Source organism: Gouania willdenowi, chromosome 3, assembly GCF_900634775.1.
Source record: "Gouania willdenowi chromosome 3, fGouWil2.1, whole genome shotgun sequence".
Classification (NCBI taxonomy): Eukaryota; Metazoa; Chordata; class Actinopteri; order Blenniiformes; family Gobiesocidae; genus Gouania; species Gouania willdenowi.
In genome coordinates this window covers 21,042,635-21,069,895 of record NC_041046.1, presented here as the reverse complement: position 1 = coordinate 21,069,895, position 27,261 = coordinate 21,042,635, and the positions used below count along the sequence as shown (strand labels likewise).

Below are 27,261 nucleotides of genomic sequence, written 5' to 3'. Positions count from 1 at the left end.
TGTTTCCAGTTTATCTCAACATTACATGTTGTCAAAAGCAGTGAAGACGAACAGAAATAATGTATTAGTGAATTACACACTGTGGTTTGCCCCTTTAGACATTTTTATATTTTTACAGTTCTACTTCCTACATGTTCTCACCCAAGAAAACCTTTTCCCTGAGCTTATTGCCTCCCAGATTCATATCTAAGAAGTATATTTATATAGCACGCTTCGAAACACGTTACACAGTGCTTTCCAAAGGCAGATAAATGTAGAAAAGAAAAGATACAGTCTTGGTCAGAGATTTAAAAAAAAAAAACATGTTAAAAGTTACTTAAAATCAGGGATGGCTCTAGAAGTGATTTAAATAAAAATAAACTGGCTCGATAGTGGTCTCACAAAATAATGAAAAACTGCAATCGTGACAATTTCCCATTATGCACTCAAAGTTGTTTGTTTACATCTGTGTGTTGGCACCAGTATCTTAACAGGCACAAGAGTTAGAAGTTGTGTAGATAAATGTGCAGTTAAATAAAAAAATAAATAAAAATAAAAAAAACATGACGAAAATCAATAAACACAATAATGGTTGAACAGATACGTTTTATTCTGAAAAAATGCAGAAAAGACAGATGGGTTTCCCTTCAAAGTGGGAACTACTTATCAGGCAGGTTGGAGGGGGAAAAACACAGTGTGCCAACGTGTACCTTCCCTGTACTGCTGTACAGAAAAGCAACCAGAAATCTCAATACATACAAAGCATGGATCCATCGCTTATATTTACAACATTGTCACAAAATAAGTCCTCTGAGAGACATTTCAAGGTGAAACAGTTTAAGTCACATTCAACCAAGTCTACTAGCACAGCCTGCTGGTCACATTACTGCTGCAAAACCAGCAATTGCAGCATTAAACAAAGAGTTGAAAACAGAGGACTGAGAACATAATGAATGGGTCTGACTTTACAACAGGAGGAACTACAGAGATACGGCACAGCAACAGCAACAATACACCATTGTGAAGTATCAACTTGTCTACGGGCAAAAATAGTGTTAAGGCTGTTAATATTACAAATGTGACTATACATCCAATGGGGTTTTTCTATAGCTGATCAACGTCATTCTCTTGGTACCATAACCAGTTTGACATTAGCACGCATTAACACCAATGTACATGCTCCACCTAATACATTCAACAGATTCTCTTTGTTGAAATAAATCCTTTATAGGTTTTACATTTAGGACAACCACATTCTCAAACATCCAGGCCTGCTGGTTTGCTATCCACCTAAAACATATTTGATACGTATATTTGACTAATTTCCTGGTTCATAAAACATTTGGACAACACTGTGACAATACCAAAAAAAAGATGAAAATGCTTTGATCAATAAAGATCTTGGCTCTGATTGACAATCAGCTGATGGGTAAAATCGAAGCTGCACTTTTTCCGAGAGAAAAACTTTACTACGTGATTAAAGAAAAATAGAAAGCCTTTGTACAAAAAAAGCAAAACATTGGCAAACGGGGAATAACATAATGTTCGTAGAGGGTGCAAAGCTGATACGAATGTCTTATACATAGCATTGGCATCTTATAAAAGCAGCCAGTGAAATTCAATCAGCTCGACCACAAAAACTGCGACAAAGATGGATTTTTCAGGGAAAGAGTCTTAAGAGTTCACTACTGAGCACTAACGCTGCATTCACTGGGCGTAGGAATTAGTAAAACATGACTAAGAAAATTTTTTACTGTACTTTAGCAAAACCAAATGACCAGTTTGTCACACACAATTAGACGGCATGACTGTGGTTAAAAAAGGGCAAAAAATCTAATTCCCATGTATGATTCTCATTCAACAAATTAACATGCAAAACATTATAATTACCACGGCCCTAATAACATTTTAATGTAGCTTTAGCTCTGATAACCAGTGTTGTATTTAAGATGTGTCAGAGTTTTCAAAAGGTAAAGTCCTGATTAAGTATGAATAGAGTATAACTATACACCTGGGAACTACACTTGTAATGAAATGCAGCAAAAGTAACTCCATAGGATAACATCAAATAGTTTAAAAAAACAGAAAAACATTTACTGGTATCACACTGTAGGCTCAACAACAAAGCAAAGAAAGAGGGATCTACATTAAGAGGAAATCTGCCAACCACAGGTTTGTGGCAGTGTTTGCAGAAATGATTTAGGTTTCACGTGGCTTTCTGTTGGCGGTACACAAACCTCAATAACACAAAAAGCACATACAATGTTCTAATTAACACTTAGCTCAGCCCTTGGCAGCGATAAGCTTCTAAATAGTACTATTAAAGCAAATAAGAAACGCTACTACAGAAGGCAGATAAAACGCGTGTAGTTTATTAAAACTATTTAAATGACTAATAAAAACAGTTGAAATTAATGCAAAATTCCTAAGCACGTGTGAATATACAATATGTGGTCCAGTGTCCTCTACTCATTTCAAGTTAAATACAAAACAGCAATCTTCAACCCTGAAAGCTCAGAGGATGGAGAGCATTTTGCAGAATGAAACAATGAAAATATTGATTTTTATTTTTATTTTTTGCTTTGCTACCTTCGACCTGTCGTCTGATGAACCTCTGAAAATAAAGCAGGAAACCAAAGGTTCCACATCTCCAGCGTGGCCCAGCCACCATGAGGTCAGTTTATCGATCAGATAATAAATACAGGCATTCCAAAGGCTACAACAGCAAATTATTATGACAACATCTTCCTCATGCATACACACAGGCATACGTTTGGCTGAGAATGTGAGCTTTCTGAACCTCCCAAATGCGATACTCTTTACAGTGCAATATGGCAGCAAACGGATAGCAGTGCTCTCATTTAAAAATAAAGAAAAATAAAAAATATACAACATTATGGAGAAGCAGTAGTTTCATCTTTTGGTCCTGTGTTACAGACGACTGCTTTTGTGAAAATTCTTCCTCATATTGACAAACAGTAGTTTCCTTAGAACTGAAGAGCTGTGGAAGGAGGAGGAGAAAGAGATTAACAAATTGCAGGATTTTAGAAAAGATAGTTTTTTTTTCACGTCGTGATAAAAGCGTGGGAAAACTGTAAATACTGACAAATATTTTAGACATTCATTGAATTTATATATTTAGAATTTGACGCTCTAAAGGACCGGATTTGTCCACCGGGCCTTAAGTTTGACACATGGGATTTAAAGTGCAAGTACACCCCCAGGTTTTGAGAAGCCCCTAACTGCAGCCTGTAGTTTGGGGCGGCGCTCAACGATCAATAAACCAATCGCCTTCAGACTTACTCAAACCCTAACCCATATCTGTTTTGTATGCCTATAGAATTATGTAACATATACAATTATTTATATGGCACGATTTATTTATTTTGAGGTTGATTATTTTCAACTGTATAAGAATTACACAGCACAATAGCATGCCGTATTGAGCTCCGCCCGGAACTGCGGACTGAAAGCCAATAGCATGCCAACGTTGAGCAGCGTTAAGCTCCGCCCCGAACTGCGGACTGCAGTCAGGGGTACTTCCAGGTTTTTGCTGACCTGCCACGAGAGAGTAATTAAAAAAAAAAAAGAATTGATTATGGGCGTTCCTCCTAGAGTAGTTAAAACATGCCCAGTCACAGCAGCCCCGCCCCTACAGCGCTGCACAGTTCTGCAAATAGCTGTCAATCAATGCTCACTGAGGGCTGTGAGAGGAGGAAACCTAGTCCCTCCTCCCATATTTTATAGGAGGGGCGGTGCCAATAGTGACAGTCAGTGATGTCACTGATCTAATCTCGACACTGACCCCTGGGGGACTCCACAAACAATGTCCAGACATGAACAGGACCATCCCAGCTTCACAAACTGCTGCCTGTTAGTTATATAGTTTTGTACCCACTTTAAAACCACTCCCATGGTGCCATACCATTCCAATTTATGAATAAGTATATTATGATCAATTGTATCAAAAGCTTTTTTAAGATCAATGAAAATCCCCCACTGCATATTTTTGTGATCCATTGATGGTGTGATTTCCTCAATTCTTTCTATTAATGCATGTGTTGTTAACATGTTTGACCTGAACCCGTATTAACTATTAGTGAGTAATTTGTGTTTGTCTATGAATTTGTCTAAACTATTGTTGAAGAGTTTTTTTGAGTATTTTGGAAAACTGTGGGAGTAAAGAAACAGGTCTAGAGTTTGTGAAGTGGAGTTTGTTCCCACTTTTGTACAGAGGAATGACTTAACTATTTTCATTTTGTTTGTTCAATTCAATGTAAATCTTTGTTCTGGTTCATAAATAAGTCCGTTTAAGTTAGCCATTCACTTGAAAGTAGGGCTGCTCGATTATAGAAAAAATATTAATCACGATTATTTTAGTCATAATTGAAATCATTATTCGTCAACCAAAAAGTTACTTATTTTTTTGTACAAAAAACCCCCATAAAATTCATTCTTTAAACATAAATAAAATCCTTCAAACACTAAAATCAAGTCTGTTCACTTTTGCACAAAACAAAACACTTCTTGCACGTGATGCGTCTTTGCTCTAGGTCGTCATCATCAAACCCACAATGTTCCCATATCAGAGAATTTGACTTGCCACTTGTTTAACAAGCGTTTTTGCTGCGTTTCTCCTGCCATGTTTAAAGACCACTAAGCAACAACTTTCCTCATGTTGGCCTGCAGGCTAGCTTTAGCTTTGAGAGGGGTGGGGCGGAGGGGAGGAGCTTGCATGTGCGTAGATTAAACAACTCAAAGTAAGTATTAATAGCATGTATATGTAATAGCTTTATTATTAGTAGATGGTTTGTTTTATTTAGTGAATAAAACGTAAAAAAATTATTTTCTTTTAATAATCGTTTTTTCTCGATTGTTATTTTTGTAATTGTTGGGTGTAATAACCAAACTCAATCAAAATTCGATTAATTGAGCAGCCCTACTTGAAAGCTAAATTGTATTTATAAACAGTGAGGTAATGTCTTTTAGACAACAAAGCCAGCTGAGAATAGAAGATGAAGACTCCTCCATATATACAGGAAGCAACGACTCCATTGAAAAACAGGAGCACAGACAACAATGTGTGCTCTGTACTTTGCTCTGAGCCACATAAGACTAGCCTGGTGATGTCAACATGATAAGTTTGATTCCAACGTGGGTGGAGTCATCATGTGCAACTTAAGCAACAGATGTTTGTTATGTGTTCATATTCATAAACTACTCATTTTGATTCTATTTTTCCTTCAGAGAAAACATGTTTTCCAATCAAATGTGTTGATGATATTGTTTAGCAAAAACAATAAGCCACAAAGACAACCAAGTAAAATCTTCACCTAAACTTCTTTAAAAGAATGTCTCAATGTGGCTTGTGCTCTTTAGTAGGAGTAAAATCTCTGACTAATTGTATGTGGTAACAAAGATGACAAAGCGTATCTTACCTCGTCACAACTGAGAACCTTCTGACCCTCCGTGTGAATAGCCTCCTTTGGATTTCATCTGAGCTTGAACAAGATCCACCTAAAACAAAACAAAAACAGCAGCACATGTTAATCAAGTGAAAAACAGCTGTTGGTTCTTTGGGTTTTAAATTCTGAGAAGGGGAAACACACCGATGCTAAACCCATGCCCATGTCTCCTGAGCCGACGTGTGTGGTGTGAACAAAGTTTGTTGGCTCGCCGATCATGGAGCGGTCAATACGTCGTCGTCGTTTCTGAAATTGTTAACAAAGCGTCTATTAACCCATTAAGTTATGAGTCAGTGTGGATCATGAACACTTTCATTTAACAATGTCCTTGTGATGAGGATTAAATAACACTGGTAGCCATTTCCACTTGAATTGTGGTTAGCCTCAGTTTACTTAAATCATAAAATGTCTGAAAACTTTAAAAAACCAGATGTTTTATAGCAAAAGTCAGCATAAATCTAAGGTGATAATAATCCTACTTAATACTTACAGGCTGTGGCTGCTCTGCAATGCAGCAGCTGAAACAAACCCAGAACTCAGTCATTCTGAGGCTGCCGGAGAAGCCACAGCAGTTTCCTCTCTCTGCTCAGACTTCTTGCTCCGTGTTAGTCTTCCTGCGCTAGCAAAGCCTCAAAGAAACACAGGAAACTGTTGACAGGCACAGACACAGGCTGCTGCTGGCTTCACTGGTGAAAAACTGTCGCCAAAAAAGCTTCTGCTAACACAGCGCAGGCAGCACACACCTGTAAACACAATTATCAAGTACAAAACAGAACATTAAAACTCAGTATGAACTCAATTCATTTACTTTTATTGTTTTCATCAAACATCTATGATACTAACCACATGAGTACTGACATGGACAAGTATGTGTACCTGATCCTTTATTGGGGTCTTATATCCCTCTCCGTTACTCACTTTCAAAGTAAATTTACTGATGCTTTACCTTCAAGATTGTAAAAACTTACTAACTGTAATGAATACAAACCATAACAATAAAAGTGTTGTAAAACAAGTTAAAAAAATAAAGAGAATAAATAGAAGAGCGAATGCTGACACAATTTAAAGTCAACATGTCCAGTGGCACATTGACATTCTTGCTGTTGTTTCCTGGGGTAAACAATGGCGTTTTTGAATATCTCCCTGTGCACTCAGAGGCATGTGATCACACCATATTTCAGTATTCCGCAGGCTGTTTGCACAATTTCTTTCAACAAGTACGAGTCATGTTAAGCACCATCTTCCTCAAGTTAATATTATTGAGATTTTTTTTTGTTCCAAGGACTGCCACCCTTTATATTATTGTTCAGGCAAATATCGGCCCACCAATTTTCTTTAAATTTGGTAATAAATGAGTACTTAACTGTACTATTGTCAAATTTAACAATGTAAATAAAAATGTAATGCAGTTTCAATCTAAATTTTGCAATCAGAATTATTTTAGGTTTCAGACAACTACATGATGAAAGTTGAGTAATTCTGTATTACATTTAGTCATTAACAATGATTTATACCACCTATATTAATGAGGAAGTCTGAACTGACATTGGCATTTCCAAAGTTCCTACTTACACTACTTCTGGTTGGCTTATTTACCACATTACCACAGATTTAACAAAAACAACCAATACCCTGTCTGTTTGCATTTAGTGCATAAGAAAGAGGGATATAAACCTAAAGAAGTAGAAGTAAATTTAGCAATTCAACAAACTATTTCAGGGGCCATGTTTTACTGAAATCCCTCAAATACATGCATTAGCGCAACTTCAAAGGTTTAATATTTATTCACATGACATAATAATACAGTCATGAATAATTATGAACTTTAGCTTTCTCACGTGACTCAGTTTTCTAGTCGCACTACATGCTGATCTAGAGCCTCTGATGCAGTGAACCTGGACTTTTGGGCTCACTTTTACCAAACCACTATATGTGTACTGAGCCCCAAAGCTCAGAGCAGGTTATCCATGTACTCTAAGTTTATATTACTTCTTTTTTACACCGGACATTTCCGTCCATAGATGGGGGTTGGTGGACACTGGAGGGGGCGTGTGTCACAAGGCACCTGTATTTGATTTAATTTCATACGGTTATGTTTTTGTGTGGATGGGGGAATCGGCGGATGTACAACCTAGTACAAAATGTTCCACTTCTTAGTACCAATTTGTTTTGTTTAATTTGATCAATACTTTCAGTGATATTTATTCTGCTGAATCATTTGTATAAATAAAAACAAAGAACACAAATATAAAAGACCGGGTAAGTATTATTTTTACAGTTTATTGATTGTAATGTATCATTTTTTCATTTCTTATAAAGAGTTTTTTAAATTGGCCTAAAATGCATCCGTTTTTATAGTTATACAATCAGAAATATGTTGGTTATGTATAGTTTAAAAAAATTCTTGTCAGCTCTCGGTTACCATCCGTCACTCACCAGCCAATATTACAATATTAAAGGGTCTATTCTCCCATCTGGACTTAAGCGTTTTTTTTTGTGCGCCTGCAGTTACGCGCTTCTCTCCTATGCGTATTCTCCTGTGTGTAGGATGCTGACACGCCCACCACACGTAAGGTAGACCAAAAGCGCATCTGTGTGAATGAAGGCGGGCTGAAGGAAAGGAGGCAGTGATGTCATTTTTTGGGGGCTGTCTAGAAATCACGGAACATGGAGTTTTCCCAACGCTTATAAATGTCATTGAAATCCTTGAAAATGATAAACGTTCACTTTTAATTTGAAACGCCTTCCTTGATAAACAATATAACAGGTTGATTTGATCAGATTATTGCAGTGTGACTGAGTCACAGTCCAAATCTCTTTCCTTGATCATCATCATGATCATCATCATGATCATCATCATCGCTGTAAAGAGTAATGAGTTAGATGCGTTGGAGATATGAGGAAATAACCCGGCCACAGAGCATCCTGCTTTAATACAGAGGGATGTTTGCAGTGAAACAGAACTATTGGCTTCCATAATACATAGTTTTAAATATAAATAGTTTAAAGCGACATGAGCTGAGCATCATTAAAATATGTTTGGGAACAGTTTCTGGTCAATCCTCATCTGCATATGACAGCTTGTTTGACTCTGTAGTGAATCAAACTGTGACTTTACGTTGGACATAGTATGAAAAGTTGAATCACTGTGACCAACGTGGACAAAAGTCTGCATCTGTCAGAGTTTTAATTCATCGCGCAGCAGCAGCTGAGTGATCACAGTTGATGCGACGCATGAGTCCGTGTGGCTTCAAATGTAACCCAGTCCATATTTCTAGTGCAATATAATATTTCACCTTATTGGGGCGCTGCACTTATTCCAGGGTTAGAAGCGCGTAAGAGGGAAAGGACTTACGCACACCGTAGAATGCACGTGAAGCCAGATTTGAATGGGAAGACCCACATTTCAGGGCTGCTCCACCCACAGTGCGTAACTGGGATGAAGGCGTGCAGCGACTGACTTAAGTACAGGGTGAGAATAGCACACAGCCAAAAACAGCGCTGCTGTACAGCTTTTGAAGTTACGCACATGGAAGAATATAGCCCTAAATTAATAATTAGTTAATTTGATTTCTAATGATCAATACACCTTTCCTAGTTATTTTATGATATCTTTCACAAAATAATTAATTTGGACAAAAGAATCCATTATTAAATCAATTGTATAAATATTTAGTCATAAGCCAAAATGTCAGGAAAACACTAATGCATTAATTTAAGTCTTAGCTGCTGCAGACACAATAGAGTTGAGGCGAACACGCCAATAACCCCAACAAAACTACTGATATACTTTGGTAGCTTTTGATGGTAAAACACAATGTTCTTGGTGAGCTTTCAAAAAAAAAAAAAAAAAAAAAAAAAAAAAAAAAAAAAAAAAAAAAAAAAACAGTAACATGTACACGTTATAACCATTTTTGACCAGTGATATACTGTAATTAATTTACGTTTTGTTTTTTAAACAAAATCTCAAGATTAGATTATATGCCCTACATAACACTAACCTTTGGAAGTTGATTGGAACCCTGTACAGTTTTCTTTGCTGCACTTAACTATTTTACATAAATAGTCATTAATTTAGGAAAATTATATATATATGACGATGATGAGACAGCACCCAAAAAACTTCAGATGGTTGGTAGCATTAGCATGTAGTCATTGATTTTTTTTCTTCTTCCATTATTGTATAGTCTGTAGGATTAAAACAGATATGTATTGAATGTGAAAAACACTAAATCTGAGGCATCAAGAACCGTTTTAACAAATTTGTCAATAATCCAACATTAGGAGAGGTATGAGGGGGCTAGCCGAACACACCAAGTAAGGCTGTTAATCAAAATCCGATTATTACACTCAATGATTACAAAAATAACATAATCGAGAGAAGAATAAACGCTTATTATTATTATTATTATTTATTAATTTATTTTTTAATTTTACATGTTTTATTTGCTAAATAAAACAAACTTCTATGATTTTGGATATCTACAAAGAACAAAGTTTGGCAAACACAGATTATTAATATGAACTTTGAGTTGCTTAGTGCACGTGCATGCTAGCTCCTCTGCCCACCCCTCTCAAAACTGAAGCTAAAGCTAGCCTACCTTGCACAAGGAAAGTTGTTGCTAGTGGTTTTGAAACACTGCAGGAGAAACACTGCAAAAATGCTTGATTTTAGTGTTTGAAGGATTTTATATATGTTTAAAGAATATATTTTACATTGTTTTGTACAAAAAAGAAACAACGTTTTGTTTGACAAATAACTGAATAATCGTGATTTCAATTATGACTGAAATAATGGTGATTATTATTATTTTCCATAATCGAGAAGCCCTAGATCCATGTGCAATGGACGGCTGGGCTTGGCCCTGGGTCAACTACCTTATTAATCTCAGTTTTTCTTGGTTAGATAGGAAGGGAGACTTTTTAAAATAGCTTATTTTCACTAAATAATGTATCACAAACATGTAAAGTCTAAGCACGAGAAGAAATGTTGCCATTTCTAGCCATGTTGATTTCAAAATTAATTCCCTCCCCCCTTCAAAATAAAATCCAGCAGAAGTTAAGAAAAAAACAGTTTGTTAGAAACTAACAAGATGTGCCACCAAATATGTAGACACTTACTTTTAAATCAGATTTTGGTTCATTAGCCATATGTTAGATACTGTACTGAGCTCTGCGTGGGAAAGTACCATCAAACTGACACATTAGCTAACAGCACATATTTCAATGTTTAATGATTAAACATGTATACTCAGTCTTAAAATAAAAATAGAAATCTCGGGGGGTTATATACCAAAATAAAAAAAATAAAAAAATAAAAATGTTAAGATCTTGTACAATGCAAACAAGAAAGAAGCACGAACCCTACTCCAGGGTTGGGGTCTTGTGTGACAGGAGGCCATAATGAGTAGGTGTCAAAGGCAGAAACTGCTCCAGGAAAACTGTCATTTTCAGCAGGTTTACGTTGAGCGTGTTTTAGACCCATCTTAATGACAATGAATGAATAGCGCCTCTGGTTCTAAATTAGGGCGTAAACGGCATTTACAAACAAATTTGCGTTATGTAACTTGGCTCCGCTGCGGCAGACACACCGTGAATCTTTGCTGGACTGAACAATAAACGCTATCCTGGTTAAAAGCAGCTCAACTCCCTCCACCTTTCAATTCACTGCAGCTGAATAGCTTCAATGAAACGAGGTCGTCCCCTGCAGCCAAACCTAGTTAGCATTAGCAGCTGCTAATATATTTAGCTCCTGTGCTAATGCTCACTAGCAATTTTTTCTCGTAATGACAGCTAGCTTACACAGGTAACGAAAAGTGAAACCTACATTTCTAGCAAGCGCAAACACGAGCACACTTTGTATTATTAATAACAGCCGTCAATTAATAAACTAATATTGTTTGAGCCCGAGTGAGGATTTTGAGGATGAACTTACCAGACTGTGTCCGGTTTGACAGAGAAAATCGCCCGTTGGACTGAACGAAAAAACCAGGAACTGCGGTCACAATGACGTCAGTCCACTTCCACTTTAACGAGTGACAACTTCCGGGTTTGACCACGTTTTTTGAGACGTAGAAAAAACGTCGTCCGGCACGAAGTGACTACGTTGAGTCTCAACATGAGGCCACTAACAGAAGAAGAGACTAAAACCATGTTTGAAAAGCTGTCAAAATAGTAAGTGAATGATAACTGAGCTCGCACGTGTGCATTTTACCAATACTCCGTGTACGTGTTGTGTGTAAACTGGGTTTCCTTTTTCAACAGCATTGGTGAAAATATAAAACTGTTGGTGGACAGACCTGATGGATCGTACTGCTTCAGACTACACAATGACCGGGTCTACTATATGAGGTGATCAACCTACACACAGTGCTTAGGTTAACCTCTAATTAGTTAGTATGCATTTGTTATGATGTGGATTAGAGCTGGGCGATATGGACAAAAACTCATATATTGATTTGTCTTCTCAAAATGGCGATAAACGATACACCTCGATTTTTTTTTTTTTTTACCTCAATAGAGTTTTACCAGAAAGACAATTCTGGGTAAAATTTGCTGATACAAAATGCCATACAGGCACATTTACTAACAAACAAACAACTACACAATATGTGCCACGTTTGGCTTTTTTTTCCTCTCAGGGACAGCACGTGTGAGTGAGTTCTGTAGTGTGGGTGGTTTAGGGGAAGGTCTGGGTTAGGACGCATTTAAAAATCCATTTAAGTGTGCTTTTCATAGTGTTCTGAGAAGTAACGAAAGCAGCTACTCCTAAAACAACTATTTTATTACAAAATAGACAATCAAATATAGGCTGTTGCTATTGGTCCAGACCTCAGACAATCTTGGCTATAGTTCCGGCACTTCCTGTGCGCATGCGTCCGCCAAATGCTGGTAGTTCCGTCACTGCCGGACCCGTATCCTTCTAGCTCTCATTTCGTCAGTCTTATTTTAGCCCTAATCCTAACTCTATTCCTATCCGAGGAAATACTCTAAATTTATTTCTTATTTTTTTGTATATGTATTCTTAAAGGTGGAATTTGCATGTTAAATATGTTAAAATGAAAAGAAAAAAAAAATGTCATAAGTGGGATTCAAACTCACATCAGCGGAAGGAAACATTCTTATGTCTAGCATCCTGGACCACTCAGCTATACTAACACGTTGTTAACACAGGCACATTACGCTTAGGTAGAAGGTCCGACAGTGATGGAACTGCCCATGCGCACAGGAAGTACCAGAACAATAATCAGATTTGTCTGAATTCCGGGTCCGGAACTAGAGACACTTTGTAAAATATGTCTCAGAAATATGGAAAATTTGTTATGGACACTATTTGACTGTATGCTAAGAATAATATTAAATTCTAGTATGATGATGTTTTGTATTGTGTAATTGTATATAAAAAAAAGGAAAAAAAAATCACAATATAAGCGATATTGTCGTTTTCTATATTGCTAAAACAGAAAACATGATATATCTTGAATCTAGATATATTGCCCAGCCCTAATGTGGTTTGTGAAATGAAATGAAATTGTAATTGTGGTGCATGCATTTGAGTTAAAACATGTATGACCGTAAAGTAATACGTATGGGGTAGTATTGAATAGGCCTGGGCGATATAGACCAAAACTCATCTCTATATTTTCTCTGCTAATGGTAATATACGATATAAATCTAGCTAATTTTACTTCAAATAAAGTCTGATCAGAAATACAATTCTGGGTTAAATTTGTTGATGCAAAATGCTACACAGGCACATTTACAAACACAAACAGCTGCACAATATGTGCCACTCGTCTTTTTTACCTTTAAGGGACAGCATGTGTGAGTGAGTTCTGTAGAGTGGCTTGTTTAGGGCAAGGTCTGGGTTAGGATGCACTCAGGAATCCATCTGTGCTTTTCATGCTGTTCTGAGTAGTAGCAAAAACGACGACGCCTAAAATGAGTATTTTGATACAAAACAAGCTATAATATACAGTATATTTATATAGGCTTTGTAATTTTCTATATGTCCAAAATAGAAAACTCGAGATATCTCCCAGCTCTAGTATTGAATATTTATATGCTCAGTTGACAATCGCACACTGGTGCAGGAGAGCCTGGATGGTTTCAGGTCTGTTGTTAAGGAGTTGTTGGTTCAAATCTCCAGACTAGCAGGATGAGAGGGGTAGGTTAGAGTTGCCCACTACTACCTGTAGGGATGTCCCGATACAACTTTTTCACTTTCGATACGATACTGCAGCCTTGAGTATTGGCTGATACCAATATCGATCCGATACAATATCAGCACGAATCATACATACTTTTATTCTTTATTTTGTAGTGTGGAATGTTAGAAAAGGCTTGATCAAGTGATGTTACTCAGAGAAAAATAGTCAACAATTCAAGTTCACTTCAGTTCTTTTTTACTATCAGTATATGATGGGAACAACTGAGGGCGGGAACAAAAACTTACTGGAGCACTTATATCGGAGATTTTAGATGCAGTCCGATAAAATCTGATATTCATTTTCTGGCAGATATCGGACCTATATCTGATATCAATGTCGGATCGGGACACCCCTAACTACCAGTAGTGGTTATTTTATTGCAGGCTGTCCTTTGATGCGTTCATTCTCACTGTTCTTTCTCTCCCCTTTAGTGAGAAGATTCTTAAACTGGCGACCAATATTTCACGAGACAAGCTCATCTCAGTGGGAACGTGTTTTGGGAAGTTTACAAAGACCAACAAGTTCCGTTTGCACATCACAGCTTTGGACTTTCTGGCGCCCTATGCTAAAGTAAGAACATGTACACGTGTTTACTGTCCTGTGCATCTCTGCCTACATTGTTATCCAAACATAGAAGATGATGTAGTAGGATAAAGATAGCTGTAAGGGCTGAGCACCTAAGAAAGGACTTATACATGCTGCACTCTGTTTATACATGTCTATCTTCTACTTGTCTTGTTCACACCTCTTAGTCCACATTGAGTGAAGGTTATCGTTTCCAGGAATAGACAAACTTTGGTATCCCAGACACTTGGACCTTTCAAAATGTATAGCCTAGTACTTAAACAATGGTAAGTAAAAGCCCTCACAATGACTAATATGGCTCTAAACAATAAAAGCTTATTTGTTCACAATAATTTTTATTATCAAAGTGAAAAGTGAATGAGCAAGATAAAGCAGTCAAATCAGTATTGTTACTATATTTTACCATTAGTATGTTTTTTTTTTGTGCACCTGCAGTCTAGGATAACGTACAAATATATTCAGCTATATCAATTAATGTAGTGTATTTTATTAAAAAAGTCATATCACTGCAAACGAAGCTTGGCAACAAGCTACACGGCATTATCAAGGTCCTCCAGTCAAAGATGAGAGGTTTCAAGGTGTGTTCTAAACAGTCAGTTCATTACATCAGGATTGTAAGGTATCAATTAAAGTTGGTGCAGCTGATTAAAATAAATTGAACAAATTAAGTGAGGCTTTTTTGATCCATCTGTTTGTGTCTGCCCTCACTCAACTGGTAAATTCATGTCACTATTGACTTTGGTGCTGTCTTGAATATAAGCGTAACCTAATGCTGTTTGTGTGCAGTTCAAAGTGTGGGTGAAGCCTGGAGCAGAGCAGTCCTACCTGTACGGGAACCATGTGCTAAAATCTGGCCTTGGAAGAATCACTGAGAACACCAATCAGTACCAGGGAGTGGTTGTTTACTCCATGGCTGATGTGCCCCTGGTGAGCCTAAGAAGCGAATTCTACATGAGCATGTATCATGGTTGTGTTGCTCCTTCTATGATGAGCAGTTTTTCTAAATTCACTTTGGTCCTTTACTTGTTTCTTAGGGTTTTGGAGTGGCAGCCAAGACGACCCAGGAATGTCGGAGAGTGGATCCCATGTCTATTGTCGTCTTCCACCAAGCTGATATAGGAGAGTTCATCAGGAGTGAAGACACGTTAACATAAAGATGTAGAAAAATTTAAGAAAAGTGGACTCTGAATATTCTCCTGCACCATTTAAAACCAGTAAACAAACATCTCATAAAAGTTCAAATGTGGGACTGTTTGCTTGGAACTCTTCAATCTCATTTCAATTGTTTAAGTAACTTTGTCTCATCCATCAAATAAATTCTTAACTTTGTATTAATTCAATTGTGACAGCTTTGCCTTTAATGTGAGTCATGAAGATACATTGAAGTCAACACATTTGTGAACCATTAGCATTTATTGAACTAGTTGTAAACATGATTAATGCAACAACCAGAGGCTCACTTCTACCACATCACCAAAAACATAAGTCAAAACTGTAATGAAATGAATGATTGGTCTATATCTAGTTTACACAAGTTTCAGCTTTTGCATTGTTCTCCATCTGTCCTTCAGGTTAACATTGGTGCGGTCATTGAATGAGTAATGTGAATTGATCTTGCTCCAGTTACCTTCACCAAATTTTTGTACACCTTTTTTTAACATCTGGGTCTCACTCTCAGTCCACATCTGCAAAACAACAGGCACCTAACATGTAACTTTTTGTACAGGAACTTATTAGTGGCAACAGAGTTTAAACTCATGCTTCAGATCTACATTAACCATGGATGGAAAATAGTTTTTTAAACAGACCATGCTATCACTAAATGCTCCAACTGCTTTTTCTTTTCATTGCACCAGTGACAGAAAAAACACTTTTCACTTAAAGACTTCAAATTTCAAAAGAATCATTCATTTTGCCACCAAACTAGGGCTGCACAATTGATCAAATTGTAATCGGGAAATGATTTTGGTTGTGACGATTAAACAGATATGATTGTCTTCAATATTTACATTTTAATGTATTTCATTGGCCTTTGATACATTCTTGGGATAACTTTTAAATTTTTTTTTTTTTTTAGAATAATTCTTATTTAAAGCTTCATTTTACACTGTAAACTGTACACGTACTGTTTAAAAGTAGTGTAATATAAACAGATTTTTTTTTTCCATAACATGATAATCAATCGTGCAGCCCTACACCAAACCTCCCATGAAACAAAAACTATTAAAATATTACAATTATGTTGAGTTTCAGTTTTGCTATTCTTACCCTCCTCTTATGGCCTGAGACTGAACTTGTGGTCTCGTCTAATTCTGAAAGAAAAAAAAACAAACTGCTTTACAACGTGTGGGAAAAATTGATGAGGATCAAAAACTTTGACGTCTTACTTTTGCTCTTTTTGCTTGTGAAATAAGATTCTTCATCACTCCATGTCTCCTTACTCTCCTTTGCACTGTTGTACAACACTTTCCTATGGAAGATTGCATGAGTTCCATTTTGTTTATCAGACATAACACATTGAAAGTTTAAAAAAAAAAACTCAAATTATTTTGAAGTGCTACAAAAGCTTCATATTGAGTTATTCTTTGCTGAATCAGGCGTCATGTTTACAAACCACTTAGAGCAGCTAGGTCCTTTGCCTCGATCTGAGGCTTTGTGAGGTGTGGAGCTCTTTTGAGGGACTGACGGTTGGTCTTCATTGGGTGAACTATCCAGTGAGGAGTCGCTGATATGCATTTCATCTGTAGTGCTGGGATTCCTGTGGAAATAAAAAATAATAAATTAAATGTAAATCACATTAATACGCTCAAAGTTTCAACAACGTATATGAATTGATTTACTGGTTTTGAGGATTTTCAGTCGGTTCTTTAGGTTGTTCTGGAGTTCTGACCATCTCCTGAGGGTCTTCCTCCTCGTCCACCGATGAGTCTGTCTGCCTGGAGTTTCTACATGAGGAGATTACACGTCAAACTTACAAATGTGCTCCGAAGCTTTACTGCTTATCACTCACTATATATTAATCATTTGGTTTCCACATATAAACAATGTATCTACATTGCATTATTGGCTTTGCAGTTAGGATTTAATGGGTTTTTCAAACCAGACGTTTGATTAGGTTGTTTTTACCACTTTTGGAAATAGAAAATCAAAGTTACTTAAAGAGTAACTAAACCCCAAAAACCACTTTTCTGGTGTATACAAATGTATTTGGGTATTGAGTGATCTTGGTTCAATTCTCAACATTTTAGTCAAAGTATTTAAATTTAGCATATTTAGCTGTAAAATGTCAGAGTGACAACCCTCTATTGAAACCTGGCTATTACAATAGATTTTTGCTATTAACTGAGAACAAGATCATGTGACGTTTTGGAACCATCTTGCATCACAAACAAGCACTGTTAGCCTTTGATAACAAGTTCTGATGAACTACAGCACGTACCACTTTCCCAAGAATTCAGTCAAATGGCTTGGTTCCACTAAGTAAAACAAATCAAATTGTGCGATGTAAAATTGTTATCTACGTTGAATTGCCTTTGACACAATACAGTATATCACACGACTACGTATGTTCTGATAAATTAAAAAAAAAAAAAATACCGGAAAAAGAGGTTACCCCCCCTCCGAGAGGCTCTTGACATCCGCTCATAGAATATCCATGTCAAATTACAACCCTATTCAACGAGCATTAACGAAGGAGTAGTCATTTAAAGTTGGGGCCCCCTGGCGCCCCCGTGGCACATACGAAGTAATGGGCCTCATTCATATATTGGTATGTGTCAGTGATTCAGTACCTCCAACTGTCACAATATTTGACTCAAACAAATGAGAAAACAATTTTCATGGAAATAGCAGAAGAAATGGGGGTGGGCCCACGGTCCCCTAATCAAATTGTGCGAGGCACAATCATAATCTACGTTGAATTACCTTTAAAACGACATATCACACGACTATGTTCCCCTAAATTTGGAAATTACAGGAAATGGGCTCCAAGCGTCTCACCATATTCATTCATAGAGTAGTCATTTGGTGCCCCCGTGACACGCACGAGGCAATGGTCCCCATTTATATATTGGTATGTGCCAATGATTCGGTACCACCAACTGTCGTAATATTTGACTCGAAAATAAATGAGAAATTGACTTTCATTTTTTTTCTTCTTTTGGGGCCCCAAATAAAAAATCGGGCTCTGAGAATAGATGCGTACACCTTTATAGATTATACCTACCAAATTTCAGCCCGATCCGTTCACAAATAACAGAGTAGCAGCGATTTTAACTCATTGCTTGCTAAAAACATCTAAAGACGTTTTTTTGGTTTTGACTGCCAAAGATGTTTATTGTGTGTTTCGGCTGGGGTTGCTAGGAGACAGTGTGACGAAGCTCTCCTGTGAATATCTAACTTGTATTATGATGTAGTGACCAACTGGTGCCATGTAGGTGGCAGCAACGTACCTTTGGATGAGAGATCACCTGAGTTGGGCAGAGCTCAGAGGGAGAGGAAAGGAGTTTGCAAGACAAAAAATGGTGCTACCAGAGTTAATGCTAAAGCTCACAGCAGCGCACACTCAACCAGAGCATGTGTGGAACTAAGTGGACAATTGAGTGTGTCATGATGGTGAAGGAAAACGATCAAAAAACGGGCAAGTGATGAGACTCGGCATGTCCAGGATGAGGAGGAAGTTGCGTGTGTGGAGAATGGCGGGGGAGAGACTTAGAAGATGACCAAAATACAGTAAGAAATCCATTCAACTCTGACCTCGATAGCAAAATAATGATAATTTTGCCATCAAAAGCCCAGTTTGTGTTGTAATTGCAGTTTGATAGTAGGAAACTAATGTTGAGGTGTCACTAAAGCAAAAAAAAAAAAAAAAAAATAATGCTTCAAAGTCACTAATAGGTTTTTTCAGAAAAAGACATTTTTCTCAGCTTTTTGTCACAAACTGGCAATTTGTGTGAAACCTGCCTCTATTCAACTGCTGATAATGAAGAACGAAACAAGCTGGAAACAAAATTATTTTTTCTGATGAAACTAGTGACTTTAATCTTTCAGAATCTGGTGTCAGATTTTAGAACACAAGAACAAGAAGAACAAGAAGAACAAGAAAAACAAGAACAAAGTGAGTGGCGTTTTTAGTCCGGTGAGTAAGTTGGATTAAGAGAAGAGTGAATAGAGAGGTATATTGAGTAGCTAGTTAACATAGCATGGTTTGTTGATTGGAGATTTTTTAGTATAGACTGTCTTAACTGCTCCAGGAGCCCCGCCCATAATCAAGGCATTATTTGAATTTCCCTCCTAGTGGCAGGTCAGGAGAAAGCAGGGGTTTAGTTACTCTATAACTAATTTTTGGATTTACTTTCAAAAACATAACCTGTTGCATCTTTTACATAAAGACTAACCCCCTTATTGAACTGGTGGACTGGTTGAAAGGTTCCCTGTTGGTCATGGAGTCAGGAGATTCCTCCTCAGAGGCTGTTGACAAAACACCTTGGTGAGCTGAAGCCCTGTTTGAAATCAATAAAAGCCTTTCAATACTCAATGATACTGGGCTACTACGATCCAAGTTCAATGGGACACTGAAACTTGAAAAACATCCATTTTTCCCAGTACCGTGTGTGGGGTTTCCTGGTAGATCTGGGACGTTTGCGTGTGGGAACGGTGACCTCTATTTCATCTTCTGAACACTCCAGAGGCGTTTCATCAACAGTAGCTTGTGGCTGAGGTTGGTCTTCAGTGCTGATCTCAGAACCAAAGAGCTCTACCAGTGTTTCGGAGGCTATGGTGCACTGGGAGCTTGGCTGGCTGTCTGGTTCCATCACCAGCCGAGCCACACTGTAAGGCCTCCTGCTTCTCAGCACAGGCGGGGTCTTTGAGAGTGAACCTGCCTGCGTTTCAGGGAGAGCGTGTGTTTGCTGTGGCTGGTCTGCGGGAGAAGCTTCCATCGGGCTGCCAGCATCTCTCTGCAGTCGGCACTCCAGCTCATTGCACACACTGATGTGTCTTTCAGGTCCAGGTGAGGGCTGCAAGCCAGGTTCTTCTGTTTCTTCCCGCTCTAGATCCACTTCTTCCTCTAGCTGAGTAAATGTTTTTCTATTATCCATGTCTGCAGCCAGTGCTGTGTAGGCCAACTCAAGTCTGGTCTTCTGGATAACTGAAAACCTGCTACAGCAAAGAATGATGAGGGGAAAAAATGCTGAGTAGGGTTTGGAAACACCTTTAAATTTTCAGCAAATTCACAATAACAACCATTTTAAACAAACCAATGATGACAGAGGATGTGGTGATGTGAAAGACTGAGCCTACCGTGTCGCCACCTGAACTGAAGGAACCTGACTGCAGGACAGTACTGGATCATTTCTGTCACTGCATTCAGTTGCTTGTCCTCTGATCTTTCTCTCCTGAAGAAGTTGCATTGCAGCCTGTCACATAAAGTGCACAGCTGTTTATTCCAGTTTTAAAAATCATGAATATAATTTAGTAGAGTAACTTTGTTGATCCCGCAGTGGGGAAATGTACTGTTATTACAGCTCAGATAAAGTACAAAAGAACAACAGAAGGCAACACACAGAATACCCAAAAGACACCCAAATACATATAAGAAAATAATATAATATGTATAAAGAATATAGATATATTTTCTTATCCGATAAGAATATAGATATATACATATTTACAGGACATGACTGGCTGCTGCTTGTGTGGTGCCATTTTAACCTATGGTGTCTGAATATTATTACAAAGCCACAATCATCACTTATTTCATACCTTGTGCAAAAATGGATCCCTGGATGGTAAGTTTTTTTGGCAAAAATCCACCATCTCCTCTGCGAACCGTTGAAAGTTCAGTTGCTCGATGGTTTCGTGGGCTTTGCTCTTTTGCCTGATGAGACTCCTGAATACAGATTCCTATGGTGGCCATTAAAAAGCATGTAGGATTCAGTTTTAATATCTATAAATAAAACGTTCTGAACATCTGGATGTGATGTTTCATGGAATGAACTCACCTTGCCAACTGATGTTGGGAAATGTTTGTTGAGCATCTCCTGAGCTTTGTCAAACCTGTCGTTCTTTATGAAAAGTCGAATAATCTAAAAAAAAAAAAACAATTCAAACAAACAATTCCAGTCATGATTTAGCTACTTATACACAAACATAAAAACACAAAATCATAGTTTACAGTGAGAATGCTCAGTTTAGGATTGTAACTTTGTAAGAATGCTGTAAAAATATGTATGTATAAAAACAATCTACCATCTCTTTAATTGAAGTGGACACATCCTTTAAATCCTGAACGGGAATATGACAATTGTGGCTTATTTCTTCCAAAACCATTAAAGCAGACTCCAAAGGAGTAATATCTGCTGACTCAAAAGCCAGATCTGTAAAAACAAACAAAACATGGGGTAAGAGGAACGAACCAACACAGCTGAAGTTTAACTTTTAATATCTTGAGATTTCTAAAATGTGATAGGAGCCCATTGTAATTATCCCTAACAACCAGCAGCTAGCATTTCAACAGGATCTTTTTAATATTAAAGGTCCCATATCATGCTATCTTTCACCCATCTCCATTTGTTCTAACAACCACAACAACATAGTATTTGAGGTTAATTTTCCCGAACTCGCCGGTTTTCCAGAGTTTTAGTCCAACGGCTGCGTCGCATTGTGTCACAAACACGTCAGATCAGCGATACGAGGCAATATAACAGGTACTAAAAATGTGTCTGCTCCAGCTACACCATGGCTGCCCACTGCTCCCCAGGGAGGGGTTAAATGCAGAGAACACATTTTGTGTATGTAGCTTTACATATATGACAGTAAAGTAAGGCGGGGTGATTTTGCCTAAAAAACATCTGTCATTCAACAATTTCAAGCTTTAACTCAGGTTTAAGCAAAAGTGCAACAGCAACTTCACAGTAGCTTAAAATTATCTGATTAAGAAATCAGATAACTTCATATTTTATAACATTACAATTAAAAATAATAATAAACTCTTCCCTTAGCATCTCAGCATAGTGTGAATAAAAAATTAAACATGCCTGTGGCACACATATAGCCTACTCAAAGGGTAAACACATGTAAACAAAGAGGGGGCTGGCTCACATCACGCTACGGTAACACACAAGGATGGAACGCAACAAAGTCCGAAAAAACTGTGGTGGTAAAAAAATGCCTGTGGCACACAGTCTACTCAAAGGGTAAACAAAAAGGGGGCTGGCTCACATCGCGCTATGGTAACGCACAAGGATGGAACGAAAAAAAAACTGTGGTGGAAAAAATAAAATCAAATATTTAAATAAAAAAAAAATTGTAAATTCTTTTTTTTTTTTAAACTGAAATTTGCAAAATAAGAATAGTTTTTATCTACAAATTCGATAAATCGATTTTTTTGCCCAGCCCTACAATAAACTATAATACATATTCCTTTTAACTAGAACGGCAGGCTACACAGAAGTGCCTGAACACATATCACTGAGCCAATGCACCGAACCACAAGATGCGCTGGAAACCACAAGAGCAGAGTACACCTCCGCATGAACAAATAGTGCATACAGTACAGTCTACGTTCACTGTGAAGGCGCAGCACCGGTAGCAGGAAAGTTCTGTATTTAGTTTTACCAGTAGCCATCACTCCTTTGCAAGCAAAAAAAAAACAATGGCGGACTTTCGCAAATGTTTTCATCAGGTTGGGGGTGGAGTCTATCACTGCTCAGAGGATGTTGGCCTATGTAAATTACACCTTTGGTTACGTCACGACTGGAGCTGAATCTGAACAGCCTGTAGGAAATCGCAGGAATCGCTTGTTTTCCTCATTCTGGGAGTTGGCAGGCTCAAGGAATACCAGTTTATAAATGTAGAGACCAAAAAAAACATGTTTTTCATAATATGAGACCTTTAATACACTTCTATGCAAAGGACTAAGAAAAAATGCACTCTCATACTTCACATGCAGAGAAACAACCTGTCCATTTACAGCAGAGTAAAGCTTGTGAAGGTGTGTCATATGTTGTATCTCACCATGGTTTTCACCCCCCTTTATCCGAGAGAGGAAATGCACAACTTGAATCATTGAAGGTAGGATGCAGGTGATGTCCACAGGAAGTGTTAAGACATCTGTGACACAAAAGTACACCTGATTCACATTTGAACAACAGACAACATTCTCAGACAATGAAAACAATATATAATATTTTCATGATTTGCAGAGAACATTTAAAAAAAAAAGAAAAACAATATAGAGCCTGAAACGTCACTTCTTTCAATAAATATTTCAAAGGGAGCCCTTTTTGGTGTGCAGATTATTGGTCTACTAATAACAAAAAATGTAAACTTGGAAAAAAGATAAACAAAATAATTGCAAAAACAAAACAAATGCACAGAAAACTACATGAAAAATAGGCAACAACAAAAGCACAAACATGCTTTGTGCTTTCCTGTATTAATGCTGATTGGTCATTATTCTAAATGCTGACTTTAATGTCGATAATATGGACTTCATATGGATCTTATTTAACACACATTTGAATTACCCAGCTGTGATAAAAGTTGCCCAACTCTGCTATACAGAAAAACATAGACAAACACAATATCAAACTCTGACAGATTATCAGAGAGGTGTGGCAAAAGTAATCCTCTAATCTTCATCCCACTCCCTTCCGAGCAGCGGATTTATTTATTTAGCTATGTTTATCTACATTGCCTTACAAATGTTGTAATAACAATAGGATTTAAAAAATCCTATTAAAATCCTACACAATATTTATCCAACCAACTTGCACTTCTCCAAATTTTTAGAAACAGACCATTAATGCAGTTTGTTCAATAACAAACTAGAATCCCTTACACATTTATTTTATTACTGTATTCATTCAATTGGTTTCTGGGCTCAAATGGAAAATTACTTGAAGCACATGATTAATAATATTCAATTTGATTGTAAACATATTATTATGTACTTTGAACCTAAGAAAATCCAAGTTGATTCCATTGTAAACCGGTTTATTTTACAAAGTGTCTATTGATACGGAAAGATACAGTTTCTACATAATCGTAATGGCCGAGTGGTCTAAGATGCCCGACTCAAGAATTATTCCTTCCGCTAACGTCGGTTCGAATCCCACTTTTGTCATATATGTTTTTTTAATTTTAACACATTTAAAAATACATATACAATTATTTTTTTTTTTTTTTACATTTTAAGGTATTTCCTGGGTTATGGTTAGGAATAGGGCCTAAATGAAAGGGTTAGCGGTGTAGCTAAAAATAAATATGAGCTAAAGTAAAACAGACGTGGTCCACCTATTACGTCACCTAAACTGGCCAATGAGGGGCGCTCCGTATGAATAGACATACTGTCTATTCATACGTTTCCCTAACAATAGCCACGGTCTTTATTTTATGTGGTAAATTCTACATACACAAGTGTAAATCCAACAAATATTCTTCTCTCTTTGTAAGCTTTCTGTGTGAATACATCAAGACTTTGTCCCTTATTCATACAAAGAAAAGCATCAAAACTGTGAGAATATACAACAATATTTTAGAAGTGATTTACCCCTGTTATTGTTTTTTTTTTCAATTCTGTTTGTAAATTGCTCGCTTGTTCCCTTTCTGTATCTTTGTTTAATGTGCACTTCTGACTTGTACATTTGTATAAAAAAACAACATAATTACTTTGTAATTAGCAAATAAGTGAAATTTCTCATTAACAAAGCGTAAAAGCTGTTATCATTAGCCTGCAATTCACCGCATTTTAATGTGCTCATTGCTAATTATAAACACTCCTCTGTTTTCAAGCTGAAACTTTTTTAACTTGATCACTAACTGCAAAGAAGATTGGTTGCTTGGCAACGCAAGACAAATCAAGTATATTTATTTGACTGACAGTGTTTCAGGTTCATTCATTTTTATCCTAACGCAAAAGTGAATCTAGCAGTTAACAGTTAGCCGACTTTAGCTTAGCAGAAGACAATCAGGAAATCAGTTACTTACAGTCAAGTTGTGACCTAATGGCGTCAAACTCATCGTATTTGTTCTCCTTAAAACGCTTCACCGCTAAACTAGCAAAGTACTCTGACAACCAGCGGTTCACCAGTGCTTCTACCTCCAAGTCGTCGATGTTTACAACCGTGTTTGCCGCCATGATGACAAACACTAGGTTGAAGCGGAGGACCTCTGCTTCTACCTAGGCTGAGCTGTGCTATTGGAGCTGTAATCCCACAGTCTGTCCTGACAGGCGACACCACCTCACGTTACGGGGCGTTGTAAGTCATTAACTTAAGAACATTCAACCAGGGACAAGTACATTAAATTGAGGTTTGTGTAAATTGAATCTATAACACAGCAAAAATAAAGAATAACCAAGAAGGTTGTCTAATGTCTACCTGACAGGCTGTACTGAGGAAATATAGTAACAACTTTCTGCTATAGCAGACACCGCCCTCTGCTGGACTGGACGAGATAACATCTAGTGGATTTTATTAATATAACGCCAAAAATATTTAATATCATTTCATGTATCAAAGTAGAAAAATAAGAAATAATGTAAAAATAAATAAATTAAGAATTTTAATATATGAGGTGTAATTTTCTTTACTAAGACAGTGTTTTTCAACCTTGGGGTCGTCTGGAATTAAAATGGGATATAGAATATACTAATTAAAATTGTATATTTTTAAAATATTAATAAATTATTATTTGATTGTTATTCTTTATCAAACAGAATTATTATATACTTTCTCAATTGTAGCTCAAAAAAAAAAAAAAAACTGTATAAATCTGAGCTGGTGCATCTCTGTGCACTAATCCTGTATAACAAACATGATTTAAAAAAATGTCTCTGAGGTCGCCAGAAATTTGTGATGTAAAAATGGGGTCACGACCCGAAAAAGGTTGGGAACCTCATGTTTTGGATATGAACATATAAACTATTTCATGACACTCATGGTGAGGCAGGAGTAGATTTAGACAGCGTACAAATTGGGATAAAGTTGTTTTTATCTAATTAATTATTCTAATTTTTTTATTCAGTTGGTCAATGTTTGAGTCACTTTGCTGTTATGTTTGGGCCTTTGACTGCATGGCGTCCAATGATTCATTGCTCAGCTTGTTCCCTCCTCTATCTCCATGGGTTCATCTGTAATGCCTCAGCCTTATTGTGTCTAAGTTCCCTAATATCATGTTAACCAACAAACCATGACTAAGAAGACAAAATAAAAAAGGAAACTTTGATATACAGTCATACATATTAATAAGATAATACCATTTGTCCACACCTTATTGGTATTGAACATAATTGGTATAATAGATAGATGTTTCCTGATACAGATAAGCCTTTAATGTGTGTAATCAGTTATAAAAATAAATAAATCCAAAGCACACATGATGCAGGCCATCCACCCTCAACACAATCTATTATTTATCTTGTTTTGAACTACTGTCTCAACCGATCAATGGCAAAGGCCCACGATAATTCACTCCTCATCCATCACCTACATCAGTGTTTCTAAAACGGGGGTAAACACACTCAGGTCTGGTAAGGATCAAAAATAGAATAGAAATAAATCTATTCAGGAGTCACTAAATGACTCTTTTTTCAACCTTGGGGTCAGAAATAATAACAATAAAAAAAATAGATTTAAGGAATTTTGTAATTTTTATTTTATTTTAATTAAAACAACAAAATCTTAAACAACTGTATTTATATACTCTCACTTTGTGAATGCAGTTCAACTAAAATGCAGTAAATAAATTAAAAATAAATAAATATCTGAGCTCAAACAAGATCAAAAACTGATTCTACAAAGAATTTGGGGTTCCCAGAAATTCTTGACATCAAAATGGGGTCACGATGCAAAAAAAAAAAAAAAAAAAGGGTTGGTAACCACTACGTTAAATACCATTTTATTCCACTTATTTACAAAACGAGATTGTTTAACGTGTGTTATCACTAGTTCCTTCCATCATTATCTTCAATAGTTGTTTTTAAATAATTTTCTAAGCAAAACGTTGTCGTCGGACAAAAA

General features: G+C 36.9%; 3 protein-coding genes across 6 annotated transcripts; 1 reads left to right on the top strand and 2 right to left on the bottom strand.

Annotated features, from left to right (window-relative positions):
* Positions 1-567: 567 nt before the first annotated feature.
* Positions 568-11,471, bottom strand: LOC114480441 (CDC42 small effector protein 2-like). Its single transcript, XM_028474574.1, has 5 exons — positions 11,380-11,471; positions 5,935-6,187; positions 5,589-5,690; positions 5,418-5,496; positions 568-2,980 (listed from the first exon to the last, which is right to left on the bottom strand). The coding sequence occupies exons 2-4, from the start codon at positions 5,986-5,988 to the stop codon at positions 5,422-5,424; spliced, it is 231 nt and encodes a 76-aa protein (XP_028330375.1). The 5' UTR covers positions 5,989-6,187; positions 11,380-11,471; the 3' UTR covers positions 568-2,980; positions 5,418-5,421.
* nip7 (NIP7 nucleolar pre-rRNA processing protein) lies at positions 11,458-15,579 on the top strand. Its single transcript, XM_028474561.1, has 5 exons — positions 11,458-11,618; positions 11,709-11,795; positions 14,086-14,224; positions 15,026-15,166; positions 15,274-15,579. The coding sequence occupies exons 1-5, from the start codon at positions 11,563-11,565 to the stop codon at positions 15,391-15,393; spliced, it is 543 nt and encodes a 180-aa protein (XP_028330362.1). The 5' UTR covers positions 11,458-11,562; the 3' UTR covers positions 15,394-15,579.
* terfa (telomeric repeat binding factor a) lies at positions 15,571-25,480 on the bottom strand. Of its 4 annotated transcripts, none has more exons than XM_028474528.1 (13): positions 25,229-25,480; positions 23,255-23,350; positions 21,488-21,615; positions 21,241-21,324; positions 21,002-21,142; positions 20,540-20,655; positions 19,847-20,398; positions 19,636-19,740; positions 17,080-17,184; positions 16,854-16,997; positions 16,627-16,709; positions 16,508-16,551; positions 15,571-15,924 (listed from the first exon to the last, which is right to left on the bottom strand). In XM_028474528.1, the coding sequence occupies exons 1-13, from the start codon at positions 25,377-25,379 to the stop codon at positions 15,766-15,768; spliced, it is 1,908 nt and encodes a 635-aa protein (XP_028330329.1). In that variant the 5' UTR covers positions 25,380-25,480; the 3' UTR covers positions 15,571-15,765. The 4 variants fall into 4 exon arrangements, with proteins under 4 accessions (XP_028330329.1, XP_028330337.1, XP_028330345.1 ...); XM_028474536.1 differs by having other exon boundaries at positions 19,847-20,395; positions 25,229-25,478; XM_028474544.1 differs by lacking the exon at positions 19,636-19,740 and having other exon boundaries at positions 25,229-25,479.
* Positions 25,481-27,261: the final 1,781 nt, after the last annotated feature.

Bases quoted from the DNA above. Each gene is read 5' to 3' on its own strand.
- terfa (XM_028474528.1), bottom strand. From the start codon at position 25,379: ATGGCGGCAAACACGGTTGTAAACATCGACGACTTGGAGGTAGAAGCA. The intron at 21,325-21,487 runs GTAGATTGTTTT...TTTTTTTTTTAG, and splicing joins CCACTTCAATTAAAGAGATG to ATTATTCGACTTTTCATAAA. The intron at 20,656-21,001 runs GTATGAAATAAG...TTTATGTGACAG, and splicing joins GGGATCCATTTTTGCACAAG to GCTGCAATGCAACTTCTTCA.
- nip7 (XM_028474561.1), top strand. From the start codon at position 11,563: ATGAGGCCACTAACAGAAGAAGAGACTAAAACCATGTTTGAAAAGCTG. The intron at 11,796-14,085 runs GTGATCAACCTA...TCTCCCCTTTAG, and splicing joins GACCGGGTCTACTATATGAG to TGAGAAGATTCTTAAACTGG. The intron at 14,225-15,025 runs GTAAGAACATGT...GTTTGTGTGCAG, and splicing joins TTCTGGCGCCCTATGCTAAA to TTCAAAGTGTGGGTGAAGCC.
- LOC114480441 (XM_028474574.1), bottom strand. From the start codon at position 5,988: ATGACTGAGTTCTGGGTTTGTTTCAGCTGCTGCATTGCAGAGCAGCCA. The intron at 5,691-5,934 runs GTAAGTATTAAG...TAACAATTTCAG, and splicing joins TTGCAGAGCAGCCACAGCCT to AAACGACGACGACGTATTGA. The intron at 5,497-5,588 runs GTGTGTTTCCCC...GTTTTGTTTTAG, and splicing joins TGGGCATGGGTTTAGCATCG to GTGGATCTTGTTCAAGCTCA.